Source organism: Ornithorhynchus anatinus, chromosome 9 (genome assembly GCF_004115215.2).
Source record: "Ornithorhynchus anatinus isolate Pmale09 chromosome 9, mOrnAna1.pri.v4, whole genome shotgun sequence".
Lineage (NCBI taxonomy): Eukaryota > Metazoa > Chordata > Mammalia > Monotremata > Ornithorhynchidae > Ornithorhynchus > Ornithorhynchus anatinus.
Window position 1 is genome coordinate 34423914 of NC_041736.1, and position 24297 is coordinate 34448210.

Below are 24297 nucleotides of genomic sequence, written 5' to 3' on the forward strand. Positions count from 1 at the left end.
AATTCATCAGGGTACCGATGTTGAAATGCTGAAGTACAAAAAACTTGATGATAAACAACTTGAAGCAATTATGTGACAAATTATAATTCTTTCCTGTTAATTAATTAATGAGGGGTAAAGTTATCCAATTAAATTGAAAATGGAAATACTATTAAAATGCAATTTCACTATCTCTACGGAGAACTAACTCACATGATCACAAATACAGTTTTCTGCCTCCTTTAATTCACTCAGGAAAGATTGATAACTCATTTTGAGGAGCAGCATGGCCTAGTAGAAAGAACACAGATTTGGGACTCAGAAAACCTGAGTTCTAATTTCTCTTCTGCCAGTTTCCTGCTGGGTGGCCTTGGGCAAGTCAGTTATCTTCTCCGTGCCTCAGTTTCTTCATCTGTAAAAATGTGTTTTTTTTCTTCTTCTTAGACATGAGTCCCCTGTGACTGTGTCCCAACTGATTATCTTGCATCTACTCCAGAGCTCGGAACAGTGCTTGACACATAGTAGGCGTGTAACAAATTTCCGTAATAATAGTTTCTTCCCATTAAAAATGGCTTGCTTTACTCACATATCAAAACAAACAGGATCTGTTAATGAGTCTTTTTTCAAGCTCCCACTGGGTGAAAGAAAGCAGACCAGGTTCTGACTTGAGAACCCCAGATCTGACCCCTTTGCTCCAGTGAACCTGGGAACAAGCAGAAGAAGTGGACCCACCCCCCCGAGCCCTCATCCCCGATCCAATTTGAAAAGTGGAGAGCCTCTGAAATTCTTATTCATTGATACAAATTATTAACAGTCATTGTTCCACTTAATGTCCTGCTTCTGGCCTGGAACGCCCACCCTCTTCGTGTCCGATAGGAAATCACTCTCTTCCACCTTCAAAGCCTTACTGGAGGCACATCTCCTCCTGCCCTAACATCTCCTTCCTCTTCCCCCACTCCCTTCTGCATTGCTTTTATTCCTAGATTTGCTCCCTTTATTCACCTCTCTCTCAGCCCCACAGTACTTAAGTACATATCTGTAATTTATTTATATTAATGTCTGTCTCCCCCTCTAGACTGTGAGCTTGTTGAGGGCAGGGAATGTGTCTACCAACTCTGTTGTCTTGTACTCTCCCAAGGGCTTAAATATTCATTCAGTCACACTTACCGAGCACTTACTGTGTGCACGGCATTGTACTAAGCTCTTGGGACAGGACAGTATAACAATGAACAGACACATTCCCTGCCCACAAAGAGCTTGCTCTGCAAACAATAAGTGCTCAATAAATACAATTGATGAATTGACTGATATCAAGACAGGAAAGTGGGCACAGCAATAATAATAATGATGATGGCATTTGTTAAGCACTTACTATGTGCCAGGCACTGTACTAAGCTCTGGGCTGGGTACAAGCAAATCAGGTTGGACACAGTTCCTGTCCCTCATGGGGTTCTCTGTCTCAGTCCCCACGGGGATTAACCCAGATCCTTTTGACCCCCACGCTCATCCTCTGTCCACTGGGCCACGCTGCTTCTAAAGTTGGTGGTGATCATTTGTTCATTCACTCAATTTATTGAGTACTTATTTATTGAGCACTGAACTAAGAGCCAGGGAGAGTACAACACAGCAATATTGTATCGTAGTGTACGACATTGTATAATAAAATACTGTACAATATTGTCTACCAACAGAATTAGTAGACAGGTTCCCTGCCCACAAGAACCTTACAGTCTAGAGTGAGACAGATATTAATATAAATGAATTGCAGATTATGTGGCTAAGAGCCATGGGGCTGAAGGTGGGGTTGGATATCAAGTGCCCAAAGGGTACAGCTCCAAATGCATAGGCAGTGCAGAAGGAGGGAGTCGGGGGAATGAGGGCTTAATCGGGGAGGGCCTCTTGGAGGAAGTGTGACCTTTAATAAGGTTTTGAAGACAGGGAGAGTGGTGTTCTATATGTAAGGGGAGGGAGTTCCAGGCCGAGGCAGGACGTGGGAAAAGTGTTAGGCAGCGAGGAAGATGAGATTGAGGCCCAGTGATCAAGCTGGTGCTAGAGGAGCGAAATGCATGAGTTGAGCGGGAGTAGATCAGTGAGGTAAGGTAGGAGGGGGTGAGCTGATTGAGTGCTTTAAAGCCCAGAGTAAAAAGTTTCTGTTTGATACAGAGGTGGGTGTGCAACCACTGGAGTTTCTTGAGGAGTGGGGAGGTGTGCACTGAACTATTTTTTTTAGAAAAATGACCCTGGCAGCAGAGTGAGGTATGCATCGGAGTAGGGAGAGACAGGAGGCAGGGAGTTCAGCAAGGAGGCAGATGCAGTAGTCGGGGGGGATTATGGATCAACATAGTAGCAGTTTGGATGGAGAGGAGAGGGCAGATTTTAGCAGTGCTGTGAAGACAGAACCGACAGGATTGGGTGACAGATTGACTAGGTGGGTTGAATGAGAGAGATGAGGTGACAATAATGCCAAGGTTCTGGGCTTGACAGTGGTGTTGTCTACAGTGATGGGAAGGACAGGGAGGACAGGATTTGCATGGGAAATAAGGAGTTCTGTTTTGGACATGTTTAGTTTGTCGTGTTGGTGGGTCTACCAGGAAGAGATGTCCCCAACGCAGGAGTTAATGTAAGACTGCAGGGAAAGAGATGGTCAGGGCTGGAGGGGTAAATTTGGGTATCATCTGCGTAAAGATGGTAGTTGAAGCCATGGGAGTGAAAGAGTTCTCCAAAGGAGTGGGTGTAGATGGAGAATAGAAGGGGTCCCAGAATTGAGCCTTGAGGGACCCCCGGTGTCAGAGGGTGGGGGGCAGAGGAGAAGCAAGCAAAAGAAACAGAGAAGGAGCAGTCAGAGAGAAAGGAGGAGAACCAGGAGAGGACAGTGTCAGTGAAGCCATCTCAAGGAGAAGGGGACGCTCCACATTGCCGAAGGCAGCTGAGAGGTTGAGGAGGTCATTGGTGACCTTAGAGAGGGCAGTTTTTGTGGAGTGAAGGGGTTGGAAACCAGATTGGAGGGGATCAAGGAGAGAATTGGAAGAGAGAGAATGAAGTGAGTGTTTGGAGTTTGGTTCTCAAGGAGTTTGGGTGGTTATAACGAACTTCCCCAAGCATTCAGAACAGTGCTCTGCACACAATATCGATTGATTAGAGGGAGCTGCGGGGTAAAGGGAGTATTTTTTTAGGATAGGGGATATGTGAGCATGTTGAAAAGCAGTGGAGAAGAAGTCTTAGGAAAGTCAATGGGTGAAGATGGCAGTCAAGGAGGAGGCAAATGTTTTAATAAGATATGAAGGGACGGGGTCAGAGACGCAGGTTGGGGGAGTACAATTTGAGAGGAAGTGAGAGATCTCTTGAGATACTGCTGAGAAAGATGGGAGAGTCGAAAGGGGGCAGGAGGAGGGAGGGACTGGGAAGGAACAGGGGAGATTTTAGGGAGATCATGCCTGATTGTTTCAATTCTGTCAGTAAAGTAGTGCTCTGGTTATCACGGGAAAAAGATGCAGGGGCCAGAGGGACAGGAGTTTTGGAGACAATGTGGCGGAGTCAGGATTAGAACACGGGTCCCTTTGACTCCCAGGCCCATGCTTTACCCACTAAGCCACGCTGCTTCTCATGATATGACTCGGGGTGTTGGGAATCAAATGGTGTACTGTGTCTGCTCTGGCCCTTCTGTCACTCACTTAAATACACGTGCAGTTGTCCAGTGCATAAAGGACAGAAAGCAAAATGCCTTTGGGCACTGGGTGTTCACCCCACCCTCAACCCCACAGCACTTAGGGATATTTCCATAAAATATTTATTGGTATTAATGTGCTTCTTCCCCGCTAGAGTGTTAGCTTTTTCTGGGCAGGAAATATGTTTACCAACTTGGTTGTACTGTACTCTCCCAAGTGCTTAGTACAGTACTCTGCGCACAGTAAACACTTAATACCATTGATTGAGGGAGTTAAATATCTTTCATTCATTCAATCGTATTTACTGAGCGCTTGCTATGTGTTCTGCACTGTACTAAGCACTTGGAATGTACAATTCAACAGCCGGCGTGGGCAGTGGGTGTAGGAGACCATATGGATGGAGAAATATTGCTGTCGGGCAGAGGAGTGGGCAGAAATAAAAGTCTGAAAGGATGAATTTGAGATATATGAAGTTAGCCATGTGCTTGGATTTCTGCCAACAACTCTCCACAACTCGAGCACCAGAGTGGGGGAAGCAGATTCTAGAGTGATCCAGGGTTATGGGTTAGTTGTATGAGATTGGTGGAGGGACAGAGGATTTCAAAAGAGAGGGCATTATTAAGGGTTTTGATTTCTGCACCATGAGAAGATAGCTGGGGTATGGAAAACAAATGGGGCATGACAACTTTAAAATATTGGAGGGGGACAAAAGAAAGGAGATCTCTGTGGGAGAACAGGACAGACTTGCAGGGAGAGGGAGAGGAAAAGGCCAATGGGGAGAAAAAAGGCGGGGGAGCGAGAGAGAAAAGAGAATGAGGTTAAAAGCTAAAATCCAGGGAATCAAGACTGTTCCCAGCCACTCAATTACTAATTTAAGTCAGTGAATAGTAAAGTTTGCCAGCTGCTCTAAAAGAAGCACTCATACAAATAATATGGCTTTATGTGTCCCTTTAATAAACATACTTGCATAGTTATATTACACTTTTGTAAAAATGGATTTGAAACAGATTACCTCATGCCAAGCGTGCCCAGCATTTCACAATCTCAAAACCTTTAATAGTAATAGCTTTCAAGACAAAATAATCTTTTAAGGCAATAAAAAGCACTTTGCAACAATTTAATAATTTATTACATTAAAGCAGCAATAGAGCAGCATCCATTAGTGCCACTATGGGAAAGAGTCTCACTCAGCTTTTCCATTTTAGACTCCTATTTTCAAAAGTTTATAGCTTTGTAAAAATTCACTCAGATCAATTGGCAAACATAGCTTTGAGCTGGAGCAGATTTCTCCACGTCCACTTGTCTCATGTAAAACCATCAAAATACAGTTTAAAAAAGGGACCAGAATTTTAAATTATTTCAGCTTTGACATCAATTATTACAACATCCGTAATATGGACTGGATGAATTGGAAATTTCAGAACAGAAAAAGTAGTTTGGGACAAATAATTAGTATTCCAGACACCAAAAGTTCAAGCAACATGTACCTTTTCAGTTCTCTGTTTGTACCTCATCTTTCCACGAATATCTCTTTTACCGTTTCCCCATCTTAGAAGATCACTACATGATTTTCCATCTGAATTTAATTTCCTCTCTGAAGCCCCACATACCAATACCCTCTCTCCTTTAAAGAGAGGGATTGCCTTTCAGAAAAAAGACTCAGAGCTGTTTCTCATAAATGAGCAAAATGGAGAATTCAGAGGCTGGCTACATGTCTGAATGTCACGTATCGCATGCTGTCTGTATACAGGTACTATTCCACCTTGTAAGAGGGTGGGCGATTATTTGGGCTGGAGAGACACTTTCTAGAGTGAAGTGTGTGAAGGGCAACTCACAGATCCAGCAGGGGTGAGAGGAAAGGGAGACAGAACACAGGCCTGGGAGTCAGAAGGACCTGGGGTTCAATCCCGGCTGTGCCACTTGGCTGCTGGGTGACCTTGGGCAAATCAGTCGCTTCTTTGGACCTCAGTGACCTCATCTGTAAAATGGGGATTAAGACTGTGAACTTCTATCTACTCCAGTGCTTAGTACAGTGCCTGGCACACAGTAAGCGTTTAGCAAATACCATTCAACAAGGAGAGGGTCGAGGGTTGTGGGGTAGGGGGAGCTGGATTTGAAAGGCAGAAGCCGCTGTATTTTTGGCCGTGGCAGGTCCTCTTAGCACAGAGCCTGCTAACAACTGACTCGGAAACCCTAACCTCCCTCCCACCGCTCCCAGGCCCACGGGGAAGGAGGCTGACCACCACCACACCTACGGTTGACTGGGAATCAGACGGGATTCTCTGTGGACCAAACATACTAGCGGCAAGGATCTGGCAGCTCGGGTTTTGCCCGCCTTGGCTACGCTATATAAAAAATGGCAGGACATCTAAATTCAGTGCAAAGATTCAAGAATGGCCACACGAGCCTGATAAAGCTCTCATCCGTCCATTCCCTTTAGTGCAACAGTGTGAGGCGTAAATCTCCCTGATATTTCCAAACGAATCGCGAACTTAGTTCCTGACATCTTTTGAACATTCAGAACTAAGCGCACTGGATTTTGGATTCTTAATCCATAGTTTCCTTAATCCAGACTTTTTGGTTGTGTATGAATTGCTAATTCTGCTTTCTAGTTCATATTTCTTGCTTAATGTTCCACATGTATCTGTGTACACACGGAAAAATGTTTCTGTTGCAAATTTAAAAATAATTTATTCATAAACATCAGATGGGGCAGAACTGTCATTCATAAAGAAAACCTTTGAAGGTGGAGTTGTGGCTAAACAACAGCTCCTCAAACTCCATCTTTTATTTTCAACTGCTAGGACACCCAAATGCAATCTGGATTGGCTTGGCCTCTGATTTGTACTCCTGAAACTCCTGTAATTCTGAAACAAAGGATTCAAAGGCAGAAAGGAAAGACCGGGTGATTTGCCCCCATTACGAAAGGAAGGTTCGGTCTTCTCCAAAGGAGAATCTAAGAGCCTACAAATTCCTGCCTTGGATACACATATAGTTCAGAGCAAGAAAATTTTTCTTTGCGGAAAATGAGCGTACTCTTACTTCTCTACCTGAATCTGTAGAGTCCTCTGATAATGAGAAGCATGACAGATGAACAGAGGTTTCACTATGTAAAAATCTAGCCATGTCATACATAGAAAAATATATGAGTTCCAATTGACATCTGAACACGTAATTATACATTCTTAATGTCCATTTATTCCCAACTGTAGCAAAATCTTCATTTAAGCAAAATAAAATTGGATTAAAATTCATCATTTTTAGGCACCAACAAAAACATTTCACAGAAAGACGGTTTCTCTTTAAGACAAGTTTCTTGACATACATAATGCACATTTCACTCAAAGAACTTTGGGATAAACTATTAAATATCATGATTGTATTAATACTTTTCCTGACTGAACTTCAGTGTTCATATATCTTAAACTGTATAGTTCACTGTAAACATTTCACTGGGCATAAACATCATTGTTAGACTTCCAAAGAGTTCAATATTGTGACCACTGAAATTCCTTTGTTAAAATAAGCTCAGAACTGTTTGGTCAGACAATCTTTCTTTAAATGTATTTTCTATTAAAGGGACTAGTACAAGTCCTAACCAGAGACAGTAGTGTTTCTGAAGAGGTGTTGATGAGCAAGCAAGCGGTTTGTGTTCAGAAATCCCTTATTAGAGAAAACAGTGTAAGCTTTCACCCCCTTTCCTGCTTCTGACCTGGACTGTCTGTGCCTGAAAAAGAGAAGAGGCGTTTTCTATAACTTTCTATAACGTGAGTTTGACAGGGGCCCAAAGCAGGGTTCTACTTCAAGACCCTCCCCTATCACACCTCTTCAGGAAGCTCACTTGGACACGCTCAGTTGCTATCGGACACAGCTGTGCCTCTGAGAAGCACCAAGCACCATGACCTCCTGCCACTTCTGCTCCCCAAATTTTAGGATCCCATTTGGCGGTGGCTAGATCCAGGCTGAACTTGACCTACACCAAAGCTTTACTTCAGGTTCATTCAATACCCTCTGGAGTGTAAGCTCCTTGGGGGCAGTGTCCACCAATGTTTCACTTCTCTGTGCCTCAGTTACCTCCTCTGTAAAATGGGGATTAAGACCGTGTGCCCCACGTGGGAGAGGGACTCCATCCAACCTGATGAACTTGTACCTACCCCTGTACTCAGAACAGTGCTTGGCACATAGTAGGCACTTAACAAATATCATTATTATTATTATCATCATCAACTCTGTTGTACTGTACTGTACCAAGTGCTCAGCCTACAGTAAACCCTCAAATACCACCAATTGATTGACTGACTGAATCAATTAGGAAGGCCGGGTCAGGACATCTGAGGTTAAAATTCTGTCTTTGGTATTGCTGATTTAGGAATATTTACTCAATGATTAAAATATTCTAGAGGATTCTTTCAGGGATTGGAGATCCTCCCCAGGGAATGGACTGCCAATGCCAATTCACACACTTCAAACATGTGTCTGATCCCAATTTAGCAACTACCTAGGAAACGAAGGAAACTATAACCCACCAAACTCAGGGGGCACTGTGCCTGGAGACATCACCACAAGCTTGCCAGAGAGTGTTTAGGAAATGAGAATGGGAGTCAGGAAACCTGGGATTTAAGCCTGGCTCCACCACCCGCCCACTGTGTGACTTTGGGCAAGTCACCTAACTTCCCTGTGCTTCAGTTTCCCCATCTGTAAACTGAGGAATGCCTGTTCACCCTCCCCCTTAGAATGTGAGCCCCAAGTGAACCAGGGACGGTGTGTGATCTACCCCAGCGCTCAGCAAACATCGTCAGTGCTTAACGTAGACCCCAGTTATTATTATTGAGTCGGGGGGCTAGGATGGTGTAAAGGATTAAATAGGTTCTAAATTAAAAGCTACCAGAGGTGAAGGGGGCGCTGCCCTTGAGAAGCAAAACAGTAAAGATGGCAGCCACCCATTCCATCTGTTCCCAGTCTGGCAGGCTCTGCATCCTATCCCAGCCCTTGAACCCATCTGGAAGTGAGTCGTGGGGCCAAAGGTGGTACCAAATATGCGGCTCAGATACAACTCCCAAAGGGGTTGAGGGATTGGATGCTCTCCTCCCTCAGACAGCCCCCTTCTCCACCCCTCCCCGGGCTTCAAGGTCAGCTCCCAACCTCTTTCTCTTGGGCAGGATTGAGGTCACTTGGCGCTCATATCCGGCTCTGAGGGAAGTCTGAGTCCCGATTGGGATCTGGCCTCTCTGCGCCCCCAATAAGAGGCTAGATGGGGGAGCTCTCACCTGGCAGCCCGGCCCCGCTGAAACCTCATCCATTTTATGCTCTGCTTCTTCCTTGACGCCCCAACCCAAGTTTTCGCGTCCTTGCAAATGAACAACAATAACAATAATTGTGGAATTTATTAAGTGCTTACTACGTGACCAGCACTGTACTAAGCACTGGGGCAGATACCAGATAACCAGGTCAGACATAGTCCCTATCCCACATGGGGCTCCCTCCCAGTCTAAGTGGGAGGGAGAACCGGAGGTATTTATGAGGGGAAAGAAAGGTCAAGCTTTCTTTTTCTTTTTTCTTTGCTGAGGGATGTTAAAGTGAAAAGAAAGTCAAGACACAGCAGAAGATCTGCAGGACACCATGTGGAGCAAGAGGCATGTGGCGGAGAAGAAAGAGAGGCTTATTCCAGACTGAGTCAGGCTGAACCTCCTCTGAGCAACCTAGGGCTCTAGACCGTAGGCTTGCTGTGGGCGGAGGATGTGTCTGTTTATTGTTGAATTGTACTCTTCCAAGCGCTTAGCACAGTGCTCTGCACACAGTAAGCGCTCAATAAATACGATCGACTGACTAGGGTAAGAACCTAGTACAAGAAACATTTAGGGATGGGAAGGACCACATTTTGCGGCTCGATTTGATGTTATGCTCTTTTCATTTAGGCCTGATGCTGTCCTCTGATTCATTCAATCATATTTGAGCGCTTACTGTGCACAGCCCTATGCTAAGCGTTAGGGAGAGTACAGTGTAACAATAAACACACATTCCCTTATCTAATATAGGCTTTTTTATTATTATCATTACTACTACTAATAATATTTAAGTGCTTACTATATGCCAGGCTCTGGTCTAAGCTGTCTCCCATGTTTAGAAAACCGGTCCAAGTAAAACAATGGACCAGACAACCCAAACCACACAGTACATTCAATCCAGAAATAACAGTAGAGAAAAACCAAATTTTTAACTCCCAAAAGGCCTGGACTGGCAGTCCCACCACTCCACTAGTTTGCCATGGAGAATGCCGATGGGTACATCTGCCATGTCACTACTTGCTGATTCCAACTTTTTGATGAAGACTGATGGCCTTAAAAAGGTGCTTCAGACGGCACTGGTGATCACAACCTCTGTAAGCTCACCCCTAGACTGTAAACTCACTGAGGGCAGGGAATGTGTCCATTTATTGTTAATGTTACACTGTACTCTCCCAAACGCTCAGAACAGTGCTCTGCACAAAGTAAGCACTCAATAGATATGACTGATGGTGTTGATGACTGATGGTGTTGATGTTGATGGTGATGACTTGGGAAGGGATCGTGTTTCCAGGCCAATCATGGGAATCGTCCGTTCCAACCAGAAATTGTTTGGAAAGGGTAAATGAACCAGTACAAAAAGCAACACAATATTGATTTCAGTAGTTAATCAGAGGTTGCTTATCTTCCCCTTAGATGACCCCCAGGGTTTTGCCGCTGGCTTACACATGAAAGGGTTGGAAACACTCCCTTTAGACATATTCATTAAAGAAACTTCTCCACTCCTTTTATAACCTAACACCCCTACTGTAAGAAACTTATCCTACTCCACACTGTCTCATCAGAATGCACGAGTATTTTCCAGGAGGAATCCTTTCAAGTTCCTCTGCTTAAAACTAAACTACATGTGTTTGGAGTCTGGAGAATAGAAAAGTAATCGGTATTTATTTGGGGGTAGGGGGAAGCACATCTGAAGCCAAATAAGGAGCTTACTGTTAATACGGTTAGATCACACACCTTAACACAATTTTAAGCAAAAAGCATTTGAATTTTGCCAAGAATGCTGGATGCAATAACAACATTATAAAAACACAACAGCCCATAGAAAAACTGCCAAGATAATCTGTGCAAATAGTGGGTCTTTGTGTGTCTGAACTCCCACCATGTCAGGAAAAACTCGATATGCATGCTAATGACCTATGATCACCAGTAAGAAAAGAAGGAAAATACTAGAGGATACCAGAGTGAACAGCAGTGAAAGCCACACAAAGACCCACTATCCTTTCAAGTCTTACAAATAAATTTCAACTGTAAATTATAAACACAAAAATAGAATTGCAAGTGGATCTAACATTCAAACGAAGCAAATGAATTGTGTAGGAAATATTTGATCAGGGCTTCCCACCCTGCCTCCACGCTATAGTCAAACTTGGATAGTGGGTCTCTGTGGTGCTTTCACACTGGAAGACAACATTGCGTCCTAAAAAAAAAAAAAAAATAAAAAAAAATGAAGGATAAAATGAACACAACACAAATTAAGTGGAAGTGTGAAGACATGACTGCTAACGACATGCAACAGAGAATTACGTTAAAAGATTAGAAAGCGATGACCTAACGGTCAACCCCCCTCCCCAAATGTTCTACTTCTCTAGATTTTTAATTCCTTGTCATTAACTGAATATAAGTTCAACCCCCCTCCCCAAATGTTCAACTTCTCTAGATTTTTAATTCCTTGTCACAGCTGAATACAAGGAATTTCATCTATTTACAAAAGAAAAATAGCTTTTTTAATACCAGCCAGGAGCTAATGATGAATAGGTACAAATATGCATAAATATCTGTAAGCAACTTGTTCCTTTAACAACTCAAGGCAAAATCTGAAGGCATACTGTCATATCAATAGTGCAAAAAGGATTATGAACTTGGTCAATACCCCTACAACTGTAATTGTAAAAAAGCAGATAAATCTAAGATACAGATATTATCGTAATCAGAGATGTAGTACAATACACAAACCAGGAACACCTAAAATCACCAACTTTAGAATAAGGGTCTTCTGAGCCACCTAATAATAATAATAATAATGATGTTGGTATTTGTTAAGCGCTTACTATGTGCCGAGCACTGTTCTAAGTGCTGGGGTAGACATAGGGGTATCAGGTTGTCCCACGTGGGGCTCACAGTCTTAATCCCCATTTTACAGATGAGGGAACTGAGGCACAGAGAAGTTAAGTGACTTGCCCACAGTCACACAGCCGACAAGTGGCAGAGCTGGGATTCAAACTCATGAGCCCTGACTCCAAAGCCCGTGCTCTTTCCACTGAGCCACGCTGCTTCTCTATTGGGTGCTCCCACTATTGGGTGCTGGTTTTTCATAACCTTATCACTAGGTATTACAAATGAATGTCTCCATCAATAAAATGACCTCATTTTTACTTGTTAGATGAACTTCGGGCTAGATTTTTTTTCAAAAGAACTAAGTTAATGTTTTTCTTAAAAACATAAAACCTATCTCAATAATCAATAAGTATCTCAATTTGGACACGGACAGAACGCATGTGGAAAAATGTTAACCCCTTCCATTTAGTAGGGCACTCCACAGAGGATCACAATGAAAACTGCCTTCAGGTGTCATTGGAAAACACTTAGCTATCCAATCCAAAAAAAGGTTTAAAATCTCATATTCATCTGTGTCCTTGGACACCACAAAAGTAATTTCCCCCTAGGTCCTTAGGTAATGTATATGCTGGTGAAAAACGTAATTTAGAAATCTGGGGTTGAGGGAGAGAAGGGAAGAAATCATGCGGTATGAATTAGTAAAAATCTAAATTTTCTAAGTTTTTTTTTTTAATTGCTGTCGGACTAGAGAACTGGATTTGCATGTATGTGTCTAATAATAATTTGTGACGTGCTTACTATGTACCAGGGACTGTACTAAATGCTGGGGTAGATACAAGGTAATGGGGTGGGACACTGTCCCTGTCCCACACAGGGCTCACAGTCTTAATCCTCATTCTCCAGATGAGGAAACAGAGGCACTGAGATGTTAAATGACTTGCCCCAGTTCAAACAGCAGACAAGTGGCAGAGCTGGGATTAGAACCCAGGTCCTTCTGACTCCCGGGCCCATGCTCTATCCACTAAACCACACTGCTTCTCTGTGTCTGTGTGTGCAGAGCCTATGTTTAGCTTCCTGGTGTCTACATTGGCCTTTCATATTTACTGAGTGTCTTTCAGTGCTCTGCAAACAGAAAGTGCTCAATTAATACCACTGATTTCAAATCTGCCAAATACAAATGGGGATTTGAGTGCTGTGCGTTTCTCTTCCCTGTCATTTAGCTAAATCTTTGTCTCTGGCTTAATGAGGCTTCATTAACCTCAGTGGAGACCGGAGAGTTCTTTCTTTAGACGTAAGCCTGCTTTAGGGGCATAGAGAGAAAGTAGGGAATAAGAACTGGTCTGAATTACTCTGAATTGGCGATTTGTGGGGTCTGCACTGACCACTCTATTATGGCACTCAGAGCAGCAGGAGGAGACCACTATGATTAGGAATGGGGAGAGGGTGGTAAGTGCTACTTCCAGCTGTTCAATTTAGGGGCCGGGAGGGAGGCAGTAACCCTTTCTCGAAGTCATGGCATCCCCCCATCTTCACCCTCAAGGACTGTCCTGTCCTCCAATGGCCTCTGTATTGACAGTGCATGACCCAAGACCCTTTCTAAAAACGGGGCTTTTGTGCTCTTGAAGGTGGGCAAAGGTAGAGCTAGGGGTCTGTAGGTTTGGGGAGCCATGGAAAGAGGGACGGGGGGATCAGAGGGTTTTCTTTTCCCTACATTTCCTTCCTAAGCATGAAGCTAGGAGACTCACTGGTGGGGGGGACAACTTTGAAGGTTTGAATTTCTACGCATAAGGTGATACTGACATTTAGTACCAAAACCCAGAGCTAAGATGCTGTCCTAATGATAATAACTGGGGTCTTCGTCAAGCACTTACCAGGTGCCAAGCGCTGTACAGTGCACTGGGATAGATAAAAGCCAGATTGGACACAGTCCCTGGGCCATGTGGGGCTCACAGTTTAAGCAGGAGGGGGAACAATGTTTAATTCCCATTTTACTGATGAGGAAACGGAGATACCACTTGTTTCTGGATCAACACTGTGGAATTCCAGGGGCCCTCTTGAAAAAAAAAAAGCTGCTCCTCCTAAGAAACAGGTTCTCTTTGGATCAGAGGATCTAGGGGAACCAAGTATTGATGAAAATATGTACTGGGTTGACTCCAACTCCTGGAGTGGTACATGGGAGCCAATGTTTTTGTGGGAAGGTTCAGTAACAAAAGAAGTACCACTCCATGGATCCTGGAGAATCAAAACAAAACACTGGAGCAAATGAATCATTATTCTTCCTCAGAAGACTAACTGGGCCTAAAATAACTTATTGACTGTTTACAGTCTATTTACTGCTCAGAATTGTGCAGTTTCCAGATTATTAAAGCCTATAGTCTGTAAGGGCGTAGGGGCAGGGAACATGTCTGCTAATTGGAAATAAGGATACCCAAATTCTAGTCACCACTCTGCCTCCTGCCTGCTCTATGTGACCCTGGGCAAATCGCTCAAATTCTTCAGTGCTTAGTAGAGTTCCTGGCACATAGTAAACACTTAAAAAATACCATTATTATTTCCTGCCTCATTTTCTTTTCTGGAAAGTGACGATAAAATACCTGTTCTCCCTCCCTCTTAAACTGGGAGCCTCGTGTGAGACAGAGAGTGTATCCCATCTGAGCATCTCGAATCTCAGCACTTAGGACATAATAAGCATTTAGTAGCATCATCATCATTATTAATGCCATCGATGTGATTGTGTCCCGGGCACTGTACTAAATGCTGCGGAGGGTACAATACAAACAGGAGAAGTGGTTTCTGTTCTCAACTGCTCTCCTCACAGCTCCCTTCTTTCCCATTCTTCCTCAATTTCCCCATCTCCTTCCTGCTATTTCCCTTCTTCCTTTTCCCTTTCCCAAAGTCACCTGCGAACTCACAATGAAATTCTGGCACTCCTGTCTAAAACCACTACTCCGGTCCAAAAATCTGTGCTATGAACTATGACTACTGCAATTATTACTGCTCCTTTTCATTCTTTAGTATGAAGAAGGCTACTTAGCCATCAAAACTTTTATACTTGCAGGCTGTTAGAAAACTGAAGTCATTTTCCTGGCACTGGTCAAGGAGAGAAAAGTCATAATTTTCACACCTGTTGCCACCAACATAATAATAATAATGTTGGTATTTGTTAAGCACTTACTATGTGCACAGCACTGTTCTAAGCGCTGGGGTAGATACAGGGTCATCAGGTTGTCCCAGGTGGGACTTACAGTTTTAATCCCCATTTTACAGATGAGGGAACTGAGGCTCGGAGAAGTGAAGTGACTTGCCCAAGGTCACACAGCAGACAAGTGACGTAATAACTCATCTCTAATTCAGGATAGAGAAAATGAAAAAAAAAGACTTCTGAATAGGGTATTTGAATCCCTCTCTTCCATTCCCATCCAAATTCTGTATTTGTCAGCTGCCTCTACGTCCTCTCTTCTGCCTCTGATACTGAAACTTTTCAACCTATCCTCCTGACACCACTGAGACCGCTCTCACCAAGGTGATCCCCGTGACTTCCTCCTTAATCCTAACTTTCCTCAACCTTTTTGTTTTTTAAGGAAATTTGTCAAGTGTTTACTCTGCGTGGCATACTGTATCAAGCTCTGGGGTAGATAGGGTTGGACAGCCTCTGTCCCAACAATAGGGCTCAGTCTTAATGCCCATCTTACAGATGAGATAATTGACGCACAGAGTAGTTAAGAGACTGGCCCAAGATTGCACAGTGAGACAAGCGTCACAGCTGGGATTAGAACTCAAGTCCCCTTGGCTACTTTCATTACTGGGGGCCACTCTGTCTCCTAGAAAGACTATGTAACCTGGAAGACTATGAACAAAGTTCCCTTCTGGTCCTCTTTCCTCTCTAGCCGATCCTTTGGTTTTCTGGTTCTTACTCGGCCGGCTCTTCCTCTGTCTCCCACCCTGTAACTGTGGATGGCCCTCGAGGCTCTATGTAACAGCTCCCTCTCCCCTCACATTCACTCCTTTGAGAGGCTCACCTGCTCCCATGTTTTCAACCACCACTTCTATGTGGATGTCTCCCAAATCTACCTTGCTACTCCTGACCTATCTTTTTGTCCACAATCTCGCATCTCCTCCTGCCTCCACGGCATGACACTATGCCACTAGAACCTCAAACTTCCCAAACTCCTCCCCATGCCAACTTTCTTCTCGTAGTTGAACAATCACCATCCACCTCTTTGTTGAAGTCCAAATCCCTGATTTACTCTTGACTCCCTCCCTTTCTACCCCCATATTTGGTCTAGAAGCAAATCCTAGGAGTTTTTTCTCAACTAGAACACCAGAATCCACCCCTTCACCCTCCTTTTTAATTCAGTATTTGTTAAGCACTTACTATGGGCCAGGCACTGTACAAATGCTGGGGTAGATGTGACCTAATCAGGTTGGACACATTCTGTGTCCCACGTGGGGATCACAGGCTTAATCCCCATTTTAAGGAGGAGGGAACCGAGGTCCAGAGGAGTGAGGTGATTTGCCTAATGTCACAAAGCAGCCAAGTGGCGGAGCCGGGATTAGAACCCAGGTCCTTCTGATTCCCAGGCCCGTGTTCTGTCCAGTAGGCCAGGTTGTTTCTCAACCCTGGTCCAAGACTTATCATATCCTGGCTTGATTACGGCATCAGCCTCCTCAACGATCCATCACCAGGAGCCTCCCCTCTCCACTTCGCTATCCACAATCATTTTTTCTAAAGCACCATTCTTCACAAATCCCTGTACTCCTCAAATAACAATGATAATAATAATAATTATGGTTTTTGTTAAGCACTTACTACGTGCCAGGCACTGTTCTAACACTGGGGTAGATACAAGATAATTGAGTTGGAAACAGTCCCTGTCCTACAGAAGGCTCACAGTCTTAATCCCCATTTTACAGATGTGGGAACTGAGACACAGAGAAGTGAAGTGACCTGCCCAAGGTCACACAGCAGACAAGTGGCAGAGCCATGACCTTTTGACTCCCAGGTCCGTGCTCTATCCATTAGGCCATGCTGCTTCTCAAAATCCTCCAAGGGCTATTCATCTCTTTAAGCATCAAGCGGACACTTGACCATTGGCTTTAAAGCACTCCATCAGTGCTCTCCTTCCTACTTATCCACTCTCTGCCTGCACTAGACTCCACTTCGCATTTTTCTCAGGTTAACCTATAGGTTGTGCCTCAATTTTGTTTCTCCCGCCACTGACCGCCGTTACTCCCATCCTCACTCCATGATGGAATGCCCTTCCCCTTTAAATCTGTCAGATTGTAGCTCTCCTCCACCTTCGAAGCCTTCCTGAAATCCCATTTCCTGCAGGAAGCCTTCTCTGATTTATTTATACTCTTCCCAAGTCACATCCCCCCAACTGTCACAAAGCACTTCTGCGCGGGGCCGAGCCACTGCGCCACTTCTCCGCCCCCTGAGGTTGACAGCGTACACTCTCCGATGTACAGTTCTTTGACATCCTATTACTTAGGCTCTGACTCATGTACACATTCCCTCTCCCTTCTTATCTGTAAATCAATTGAGGGAGAGTTGTCTCTCTAGCTGGGCTGCAAATTCTTTGAGGGTGTGGAGTATGGCTAACTCTATTGTATTCTCCCAAGCACTTAGTACAGTGGTTTATACACAATAAGCACACAATAAAAGCCAGAGAATGATTTAAAAAAAAATTCACATTTGCTAAAGGCTCCTGATTTGCAATCCTGAACAACTTCTTCAGATATGACCAAATATTTGAATTTTAGATTTACTTACATTGCTGACTTGGATCTGAGTCTGTGGTCATTTTTACGTAGTTTGAAGGAAAGAGACCAGTCACTCCATTGATTTCTCCTTGCCACCAATCAGGATCATCTTTGTTCAGAACATTAATAAGTTGCCCTTTGGAGAAATTTAGCTCATCTTCATTATTTGCTATGTAGTCGTACATTGCTATCACCTGACACACTGAAAGGGAAAAAAGAAAATCTCCAATTAAATAGTTAACTTATTTTCAATCAATCAATGCTGTTTATCAGGTGCTTACTATGCACAGGGCACTGTACTAAGCACTTGGGAGAGTACAGTACAAGTGAGTTGGTGGACATACTTTCTGCCTAGAACAGCTAACGATCTAAAGGGGGAAAAAAGACATTAATATAATTCATTTATTATTATAAATGTCCACAAGGGCTGTGGGGTTGAGGGGTTTACAGCCCACGTCCAAGGGAATTTTGCTTTCTGTCCTTTATACACTGGACAACTGCAAATATATTTAAGTGAGTGACAGCAGGGCCAGAGCAGTCGCAGCATACCATTTAATTCCCAACACCCCAAGTCATGTCACGAGAAGCAGTGTGGCTTAGTGGATAAAGCGTGGGCCTAGGAGTCAAAAGGACCTGGGTCTGAATCCTGACTCTGCCACATGTCTGCTGTGTGACCTTGGGCAAGTCACTTCACTTCTCTGGGACTCAGGACCTTCATCTGTAAAATGGGTATTAAGAGTGTGAGCCCCATAAGGATAGGGACTGTGTCCTGCCTGATTACCTTTTATCTACCCTAGTGCTTAGAAGAGTGCTTGGCACTTATTAAATGTTTAACAAGTAGCATTATTATTACTCTACCTACCCAAAAGCCACCTCCCGCAATTATGTACTTATACACATCCTTAGCTCTTATGCATAAATTCATCTGTATAATTTAATTATTCATTCTGATTTATTCCAATATTTCTTCTTCTTATTTTTTAATGGTATTTGTTAGTGCTTTCTATATGTCAAGCACTGTTCTAAGTGCTGGGGTAGATACAACGTAATCAGTTTGGACACAGTCCTACACTGTCCTATACTGGGGCCTACAGTTTAAGATTAGGTATAATTTACGGAAATGTGAGCTCACTGTGGGCAGGAATGTGTCCGTCTGTTGTTATATTGTACTCTCCCAAACGCTTAGTACAGTGCTTGCACACAGTAAGTGCTCAATAAATATGATTGAATGAAGTACTGAATTGAATCCCCATTTTACGTTTGAGGAAACTGAGGCACAGAGAAGTGACTTGCCCAAGGTCATACAGCAGGCAAGTGGCAGAGCAGGGATTAGAATCCAGATGCTCTGGCTTCCAGTCCCTGGCTCTTTCCACTAAAACACTCTGCTCCTCGATTACCAGTAATAATAGTATTTATTAAGTGTTTACTGGGTGCAGAATACTGTACCAAGTGCTGGGAGTACACAGTTGCGAACAAGACACAGTCCCTGACCCTCAGGAGACTAGTTATTTATCTGTTGTTCTTCCTGCTCCCACTGTATATAAATTCAGTTTTTCTGCCTGTCTACCCCATACGATAATCAGTTCCCTAAAGTGTGTGTTTTGCTCCTGTGGTACTCTCCTGGGTGCTTCGCACCTAACAGGCACCCAAAAAATAGCATTGATTGACTGACTGACTGATTAAAAAGGAAATTAACTCTATTCCTACCAAGATTTACAATCTTGAGTTTCTGGTCCTTGCTTTTCTTTTGTTAAAGTCAAATACTTTTTTTCCCTCCACATATACATTCTTCATTTTATGGAGTTATTTCCCCACTTGGCCAGTTCTACAATAACTACATAAGCGATCAGATTTCTCCTGGAAATATCACAAGGAATATTTGTCAATATGACAGTCTCTAAAAGCAGCATATTATTTTGTAGCAGACACTAATTAGTAAAGGCCAATATTTTCATACTTTTCTAGTAGTGAGTGCACTCTGATAGCTATGAGGTCCCACAGTTAAAATCACCAGTAATAGCAGTAATGGGATCTGTTGTGTATCTCCCGAGAGCAACATACTTTCCGAACCACAATTCAGAAGCACAACACAAGTTTTTTGCTCGCGAGGGGCTTACAATCTAATGGGGGAGGCAGAAATGAAAGTATTTTACAAATAATGAAATCACTCAAATGTAACATAAATGTCAGTCCACTTTCATACCTGGATGAAAGGCAGGGGTTGTTCTTTCACTGCTTGGACCCAAAAGTTTAACATGGCTGGCTGGAAACCATCCTTTTTGACGTTTTTTTCCTCTCGCCTGTGTAGGTATTCAAAGCAATGGAAAACACAAGGGATGTATTCATTAGAGGATGTATACTTAGTTCCAATTAATATAGAAACAGTAAAAAATCCTCCTCCTATTGGCCAAATAATTGTATGCTGCAGTGTCACTTATCCAAAAAGGTAAATGCTTTTGCCCTAGAAATGTAGACAGCCAGTTAATCTGGACCACTAGCAAGTAAGCAGAGTTCTGGTTTTCAACTGAGCCAGTAACTCCACTGCCTCTGTCCCATTCCCACCAAAACTAGGTTGTGACCCATTATTGTTTCCCACCTGCTGTCAGGAAAGGTTTAGGTGTTCACAAAAAGACAGAGATTTCCTTAGCATCTGAACCAGAACCATGGAGAAAAGCTGGGAAGTGATTTTCAATCAGGTGTACTTCTGCGTCAAATTCTTTTTTAAGGGTGTTTGTTATGCACTTCTGTAAGCTCTCTGGGGGCGGAAATATGTCTACCAACTTGTTATATTGTATTATCTAGAGCGCTGAGTAGGGTCTTTCGCCCACAGTGAGCGTTCCGTAAATAAGATTGATTGATTGATCGTCAAACTGTTTTAAGCGCTGGGGTAGATACAAGTTAATCAGGGCGGATACAGACTGTGAGCCCCCTCTAGACTGTGAGGTCACTGTGGGCGGGGACTGTCACTGTTTACTGTTGTACTGTACCTTCCCAAGTGCTTAGTAGAGTGCTCTGCACACAGGAAGTGCTTAATGAAGACGACTGAATGAATGAATAAATGAAGGCTTACTGCGTGCCGAGCACTATTTTAAGCACTGGGGTAGAGATCAGGTTGGACACAATCCCTGTCCCACATGGGGCTCACACTCTTAATCCCCATTTTACTGATGAGGGAACTGAGGTCCAGAGAAGTCAAAGTAACTTGCCCAAGGTCACACAGCAGACAGATGGCAGATCTGGGATTAGAACCCAGGTCCTTTTGACTCCCAGGCCCGTGCTCTTTCCATTAGGCCACACTGTCACCTCTCCTTGGAAAATCACACATCTCTTCATGCACTAAAAGAAACTTTATTATCCACAGTGGTTACCTGCAACTCTCCCTGCCACCACCCACTAGGGTTCTTCTTCAGAATGAGTATCAACTGTCCGGGAGCAAGGCTAAGTTGTTCGGCACCGGATGCCGTGTAAGCTGAAGTAACTTGAGCGATCTCTGGGGAGAAAAAAATGGAATATCCTAGAATTAATGGACTACCATATCATCAACAAATTTCTAAAATCGTCAAGGCCATTATTTGTATATACCAGGCTTCTTGTTTGCTATTCCAGATTTGCCGGCACTTCCAAAACTCTGAAAAGAAAAGACACACATTTTCAATGGAGATACGGCTCTGGTTCATTGTTTTTCTATTAAAAGGGAGGGAGGACAAGATTGTGCACTATTTTAATTTACTATCCTTTTTTTACTCTATTAAGAACCCCAAAAGGGCAAACTTTGAGGTGTTCATATATACTAAATACTTTGACAAACAATCCATTTCCCTGCCAATCGCAATGTCCATGATTCTTTACTGCATCACACAGCTGTAGAGTTCTAGCTTTCAAGTGTGAACCTTAATTGTGATGGTCAAAAACAAAGTCACTCGATTTCTGATCAAAAACAACTCTACCTCCTGATCTTTTGGTTTGACATAATTTGATGGAAAGATTCCAATTCTTTCATCAATACTTCCTGTCCACCATTCTCCATCTTTTTGGGTCACTAATATTTCTTCACCTTCGATGAAAGTCAAATCACCAGGTTCTGAACTTGAATATGAATAAAGTGCAATATATTCTAGAAGGAATGAAACATGCCAAAAATTATAACAGTACTTATAAAAGAACAATAAAATATCATGTAAAAAAAAATCAGTTTGTTAAAGATCTAAACAATAAATGAATGGGTAACCAAAAAAAAACACTCAATCTCCTTGTCCCCTCTTACCTCACCTCGCTGCTCTCCTTCTACCACCCAGCCCGCACACTTCACACCTCTAATGCCAACCTACTCACTGTACCTCGATCTCATCTATCGCATCTTCGACCTCTCATCCTCATCCTGCCTCTGGCCTGGAACGCCCTCCCTCTTCCAATCCAACAGACAATTACTCTACCCCCCATTCAAAGTCTTACTGAAGTCACATCTCCTCCAAGAGGCCTTCCCTTAGCCCTCTTTTCCTTTTCTTCTACTCCCTTCTGCGTCGCCCCGACTTGCTCCCTTCATCTCCCCTCCCAGCCCCACAGCACTTACGTATATGTCCGTAATTTACTTATTTTTATTAATGTCTACCTCTCCCTTTAGATTATAACCTCATTGTGGGCAGGGAATGTGTCTGTTATATTGTCATACTGTACTCTCCTAAGAGCTTAGTACAGTGCTCTGCACAGAATAAGCACTCAATAAATACACCTGATTTACTGAGTAAAGTCACATCTCCTATAAATGTCTTTTCTTAGCCATTCTTCCAAGAGCAACTATTGCTGGATCCCAAAAATATGCTGGGAGAGATGGGATGAAGAAAGAAGGTGGGGAGTGGATAAAAGCACACATGTTTGGCTTAATTCCTGTTTAATTCCTTATAAAATTGAATGTAGCTACCTTATTAAGGTTTGGAGAATGATTTCATTGTCTTATGGTATTCATCATTTATAATTCCCTACTTTTATATTATTTTAACCGTATCTGCCTGCTGAATAGGTCCAGGTGAAATAATTAACATTAAAAAAGGCTAAAGGAAATCTGAAGGAAAAAAAAATCCCAAGACAGTCATTCCAGGGATAAAAGGAATAATATTTCTTTAGCTATATTTTTGGTGACCAAGTAAACGCTTTAAACTTTGAACTGGAAATTCACAGTCATTAATTTGTGCCCAATACAAAAAGGACAAGGGTCTTTGACAATGAGCATTACATTTTCTGTGTAAATTCTGTAACTTAGATAGCATCTGTTGCAGGAAACACACACACAAGCGTATCTATAAACCCACTAAATCATAAGAGCAGAGTAATTTTCTTCATTGGCAATTACGAACCTACTGTGTGCTAAGCACTGCCCTCGAGTAATCCCTGCCCTCAAAGAGCTTCTCTGCATTGTCTCCATTTGAGTTCTGCCAACAAACTGATGCAGCCGTACAAATTGTATTGTTTTCCTCCAGCGTTGCCATCTACTGATAGCAGAGTCCTTTCACGAATACTAGTTTGAGATAGAAGCCTAGATAGAGGTTAGAGGTAGAACCGAGAAGCACAGAGAGGTTACCGAGTTTGCTGAAGTTCAGGGTCTTGGCAGAACTGAACCTAGAAAACGGCCTCTCGGCTCTCAAGCGGTAACCATTCAATTTCCATGTTCGAGTGACATTTTGCTACTGAAAATGTCATTTGAAAATGTGGTTGCTAGGCAAAAACAGTCACATATGGGATTTTGGGCTTCACCTTTAGCCTTCTCTCAATTGGTGCCCTAAGCTTGGGAGGAAGGGAAATGGGCACATTTTCTGGGCCATTTCCATTGGCCACCCCCTACCTCCTCCTTACCCCTACCTCCATTTTCTTCTTGTGCAGAGAAAGTTGGAGGAAATTTACATGAGGGAGAGAGTCAATTGAGTACTTTAAAGGCCATGGAATAGAGTTTCTATATGACGCTGACGCAGAAGGACGACCACTGGAGGTTCTTGATTTGTGGGGAAATAGGGACAGGACACTTTTTCCGAAAAATGATCCGGGTTTCAGAGGGGAGTACGGACTGAAGAAGAGGGAGACATGTCTTTAAACTCTACTGTTTTCGCTTCTGTAATTGATTTTAATGTCCGTCTTCCCCATCGATCGTAAGCTTTTTGTGGGCAGGGATCATGCCTACCAACTTGATTGCATTGTAGGTTCCCAAGCAGTACAGTGCTCTGCACCCAGTAAGAGCTCAATACATACCACTGATTCACTGACTGATTGGTTATATCCTTACCCTCTCCAACCGTGTAAGATGTCGTGCTCGGCTTTTTATTTACAGCTGCATAAATAGCTTCGGATCTGTGGGCCAAAGGAAAAAGTTGATTCTAAAGAGAACTTCCAGTAGAATTTCATGCCCAAAGAGATTAGGGATTTGCTCTGAGGGCAGTTGTCAGAAGACAGAGAGGAAGCACACATTTCCAGGGAAATCTTGTCTTTCAAAACCAGATTAAACATGAATTCAACTAGTTGCTGTAGAGCTTTGAAATTCATAACTACCAGGGTTGAAAACACATTGTTCTAAGAATTAATATCTTGCTAAAGGATTGAAAAGCATTTCCAAGACATACTCTAAATGATGCAGTTCACATTCCACTGAAAAATGCAGCCATCCCATAGAAGCACCACTAGAGAAATGCTCACGGAAAAAAAAAAGGACAGTGAGTTCTCTACCTGGAGCTATCACTGAAAAAGCAGCGTAGCTTAGTGGAAAGAACACAGGCTTGGGAGTCAGA

The 24297-nt window shown here is 43.1% G+C and overlaps 1 protein-coding gene across 4 annotated transcripts in view; it reads right to left on the minus strand.

Moving 5' to 3' along the window:
- ITSN2 (intersectin 2) overlaps positions 1-24297 on the minus strand; it is a 125393-nt gene that overhangs the window by 21228 nt on the left and 79868 nt on the right. For 2 of the 4 annotated variants that reach the window (XM_029071732.2, XM_039913170.1), the window contains 6 exons: positions 23799-23863; positions 21475-21641; positions 21110-21155; positions 20896-21017; positions 19731-19827; positions 17538-17729 (listed from right to left, as the gene is read on the minus strand). In XM_029071732.2, the coding sequence (XP_028927565.1) occupies positions 17538-17729; positions 19731-19827; positions 20896-21017; positions 21110-21155; positions 21475-21641; positions 23799-23863 (689 nt within the window). Of the gene's footprint in view, positions 1-6822; positions 7372-10570; positions 11127-17537; positions 17730-19730; positions 19828-20895; positions 21018-21109; positions 21156-21474; positions 21642-23798; positions 23864-24297 lie in introns of those variants that run through there. The other 2 variants (XM_029071734.2, XM_029071735.2) reach the window with 2 other exon arrangements.